This window comes from Poecilia latipinna, unplaced genomic scaffold, assembly GCF_001443285.1.
Source record: "Poecilia latipinna isolate Pla-1442-1.1 unplaced genomic scaffold, P_latipinna-1.0 Scaffold4052, whole genome shotgun sequence".
NCBI classification, from domain to species: domain Eukaryota; kingdom Metazoa; phylum Chordata; class Actinopteri; order Cyprinodontiformes; family Poeciliidae; genus Poecilia; species Poecilia latipinna.
In genome coordinates, this window is record NW_015116668.1 from 1729 (window position 1) to 6307 (window position 4579).

Genomic DNA, 4579 nt, shown 5'->3' on the forward strand with positions numbered 1-4579 from the left:
CTGTAGTGGCAGTCCAGCTAAGGAGTGTCCTGCGACCGTTTGCGCTGAGTGTTAACCTTATCAGTTTGCTGTCACACACAAAAAGAGTTAGATGTGAACACTGTTTCACGCCGAGCAGTTTACTCTGCGACACAGTACGCAGATGTGTCCGGCAGACGTCCGCATTGAGCAGGCGTGGACCTCCACGGAGTGAAGTACCTGGAAGAAAGTCATGGTTGCTATGGAGGAATGGAGTAGTTGAGTGTTTCACAGATCCCTGGCTTACTCTCTGGTATAATTTGACTTAATCTGATATTTGACATTCTGGATGTCTTGGTTGTGTCTCAGCAGAAGCAAAGCACCTACGTCTACCTGGTCAACCTGCTTGTGGCCGACATCCTGCTGCTCTTTGCCCTCCCATTTAAGATCCTGAAGGACCTCGGGGCAGCATCATGGAAGCTCATGGTCTTCCACTGCCAGGCCAGCGGCGTCATCATGTACATCAGCCTTTACGCATCCATTGCCTTCCTTGCCTTCATCATTGTAGACCGCTACTTGAAGGTAGAGCAGGACATTCAGTGAGGACCATCTGTGTCTGTGACTGTGGTATCATGCCTCTGTTCTGTTGCAGGACCGCCACACGGCGCGCTCTCTGCGGCTGCAGGAGTCCAGCTTCGCCTGGCTGTTGTCGGTGGTGGTCTGGGCCTTGCTGCTGCTCATCATGGTGCCCAACATGGCGCTTCCCACAAAGGAGGATAAGGTACCACAACTTTTACCGAAATCAGTGGGATGATATAAATGAGGTCTATCTTCTCCAGAGAAGTCTGTTTTAAGTTTAAATCGTTTGGAACCCCATCGCCTGCAACACTAGCAAAGTTTTCTGAGTTTGACTTCAGTCTTATAACAACAGACCAGACAAATTTCCACCATGACCATGGGAGAAGTGAAACACCAGGTGTTTTCAATGGGAGAGGAACTCCAGCTCAGTAAAACGTGACATTAAAAAAGGCTTTGGCTGAGGAAGTTGTAGTTATGCTTTAGCAATGCAGTGGACAGTCTGGGTGGATGAAGATCTAACCAGGTAGTGAAATGAGACTGATTAGGTCAGGGAGAACCTTCTCATCACTGCTGCTGAACGCCAGCTCCTCAGCTGCAGACCTCCAGGGGTAGAACAGGTTCATTACAAGTTCCTCAATGCTACAGATGTTTTCTGTACAGATGTTGAGCGCAAGAAGAGACTAAAACACCTAAATTAGTTCCCTAACCATTTCCATTCTCAAGTGATATTCTAGTGCTGGTCAGTAAAAACTGGACTGACTCTCAATACTTGGAAGGTATTTGTGGGTCACCAGCCTGCAGGTATGAGTTTAAGTGACTGGAAGGTAAAGATTATGACTGTTTTCTTCATTAGGGAAGTTGGAGGTAGCACTATGGTAATATATGGGTTATAAGCTTGAGGGCTGTGTGGTTGCTGTTAAACAGAGGGTTGATGGTTTGAGGTTCCATCGCAATGTCTTGTGGATAATCTGGTTCCTAATAGAGGTGAGATCTCCAGCTGAGTGTGAGGTAAATGATGAAGACAAGTTCAAGTCTGAGCTTTGAAACGATCTTTCCCTGCAGACAGCTGAGGTGTTTGGGTATTTGATAAGGGAGTCTTTTGTTTTATGTCATTTACACTAAGTGGTGTTTAACTCAGTCCGGTTTGGTACACTATTTTATGGACCAGCATATTCAGAAGAGCATCTCCACCACCAGCTGGACTCTCACTTGGCAGGCGGGGCTAAACCCAAATGCCTAGCCCTCCAGGTATGGAGGGCTCTGGACCAGTCTAGGGCTATTTTTCCTGGTCTTCTTTGCCTTGGAGGGTTGATCTCAGTCTTAGCCTCAAAAGAACCAAAGTTCACTTCAACTGACCCAAGATCTAAGCTTGTACATGGACCAGAATTTGCTTTTTTGATTCACATTGGAGTCCAAGTGTGCATTCACACCTTTCAAAAAGAACCAGACTTGCTAGGCAAGTGAACCAAAGTTCAATTAAGGCAGACTAAACAGGGTGATGTGAATGGATCCAAAGACCCTTTAGCTTTCCATGGCCTCTAACTGAAAGTGTTGCTGCTTTCTCCGTTCAGGTGACAAAGTACCTCAGCTGTTCATCTTTGAAGGAGAAAATCAGCCTCCACTGGCACACTCTGACCGTGTTTCTCAACACGGCCCTCTTCCTCAACGCCTCTGCAGCCGTGCTCATCTCCAGCGCCCTGGCCCTCAAAAGACTCCTGCACAGTCACAGTGACCCCAAACTATGGCTGGATGCCAGGAGGGTGGTGCTGAGTGTGACGGCCATGGCGCTGGCCTACACCCTCAGCTTCGTTCCCTACCATGTGGTGCGGACGCCGTACACTCTGGCCCAGGCTGAGGTCATCAAGAACTGCCAGACCAAGAGGCAGCTGTTTCTGGGGAAAGAGTCCACGCTGTTCCTGAGCCTGGTCCACGTCTGCCTCGACCCGCTTCTCTTCTTCAACCTGGACGCTGCGTTCAGAGAAACAGTCAGGAGGCTCCTTTGCCGCAGCAGAAACCAGGCCGTTGATGCAGAGGAGCAGGTTGTGCAGGAAGTGATGCTGCCAAAAGTTCATGCAGATGAGGATACTGCGGTCTAGTCACAGCTCTACAAAGACAATGAACAACATTGCAGATGCTGCAGCAGATGTTCCAGAAACTGGATGTTTATGGGAATTCAAGAACAAAGACCGACATGTGGGGCATTGTGTCGCGCAGTGGTTAGAGCTGCAGTTCATATTCAGACACTTCGGACCTCAACATAGCCGTCTTGAGTTTGAGTCCTTACTTCATTTGCCGCAAGTCTATCTGCCATTTGCTGTCAGATTACTGTTGGATGAATACCAGTAGTGCCAAAACTTATTAAAACAAAACAAACAAACAAAAATACTTATCAACAGGTTTAAGATGGCTGAACTGGAATACTACCAGGACTTAACTGGTAATAAAGATGATGTGATTTTATCTCAAGGCAGGAGTCACTTTAACCAAAGAATCTGAAGGCCGTTTGTCATTTTGACAGATTACAATCCACACTCCTGACCGGTTGCTGCACACCAGAAGACATTTTCAACTTTACGCACAGAGTACCTCCCACTGGTCACTAAATCTATAAGAAAAATCCAATCTCAGCATCATCTATGTTATGTTTATATTGTATTTATATTGTTTTTCTTGCACTGTCTGCACTGCCTTTGGAGCTGGCTCTTTATGACTTTAATCTCACTGTCCTACAGTGAGATTAAATTTGGAGGAATGTTAAGTGATGCTTCCAGTCCACAGCATGGCAGCAGAGGATGGATTCACCCTCCAGATCAACATCAAAACCTTGAGACGTGATTACACACAAGCTGGTGAACAATTCAGGAGATTATGAGACTGTTCAGTGAATCGTTCATGGTGCAATAATTTAATTTCATTGTTTTTATGGAGTTCCTGGAGCTGCAGTCACCGGTTTCTGTCACTGTGAAGAAACAGTGACATGCATTCATCTGCTTGATGTGTGATGGCTTGTTGCATATTAAACTAAATTAAATGCAAGTGAATGTCATAATTATTATTTTAATAACTGATGATTGGTTTGAACAAAATGGTGGACAACAAAATCTCGTCTGATTTTAGGCGTTAAAAGGGAAATTTGAGACGGGCAGCACTGGGCAGCAGAGGGCAGCAGGGGGCAGTGTTGTTCAGGTCCTTTCTTCCTTCAAAGTCTCTGTTTGACACATTAATGTAAAGAAATTGATCCAGAAGATTACAGGGAAGAGGAGAGTTCCTGACATCTGGATGGATCTCCCTTGTCCTTTTAGTGCTTTATCGAGGTGAAACTAGAATGTCCTGATTAGTATACTTAACATCCATTCTTTACTACCACTGTTAATCACAGCTTAATGAAGACAAGGCAGAAGTTGATTATTTTAGTGGTGGAAGTATCATGCTGGGGGACAGAGAAGGTAAGGTAAGGTAATTTTATATAACACATTTTCAGCAACAAGGCAATTCAAAGTGCTTTACATGAATTAAAAGGAAATACAAACAAAAATAACAAACCAAAGGAAAAAGAGGACAGGACACATTAGGGCAGATGGCAACATTCAGACAAAACAAAGGGCAAAACAAAGACACGAGTGAAGGTGGTGACATCTCGGGGCCATGAAACCACGTTGCTCAGCCTCCCGGCAGAAGTCCGATAGAGGTGTTGTTTATCGAGGAATGTCCTTGGGAGCGTTCAGCTTCGCAGCTCCATGGAAACAGGAGGGGGTGAGGAAGGAAGAGCGCTGTGTTTACATATCTTCAAGGAGATTGGAAATATGCAGCCCTTCCAAGGCCACACAGGAAAAGCCAATTCAGAAACAGAACGTCTTAGGTCGGGAAGATTATAAATTTCAATCTTCTCTAAAGTCTCTCCGATACATCTCAGTTCCCAATCATCCAAATTCCACTGAACCGAAACCAGCAACTTCTCCAAGATCGATTCCAACTCGTTAGTGAGTTTTAGAGTCCTCAGCTGGGCTGCGAGTCTCAGCAAGACTCACATCCAACTCGTCTC

At 45.6% G+C, this 4579-nt stretch overlaps 1 protein-coding gene across 1 annotated transcript; it reads left to right on the forward strand.

Moving 5' to 3' along the window:
* Nucleotides 1–294: 294 nt before the first annotated feature.
* Nucleotides 295–3573, forward strand: LOC106942123 (probable G-protein coupled receptor 171; the record flags this gene model as incomplete). Its single annotated transcript, XM_015025303.1, has 3 exons — nucleotides 295–540; nucleotides 611–739; nucleotides 2109–3573. Coding segments are annotated over 3 exons (900 nt in total), but the record flags the coding sequence as incomplete, so codon positions are not given.
* Nucleotides 3574–4579: the final 1006 nt, after the last annotated feature.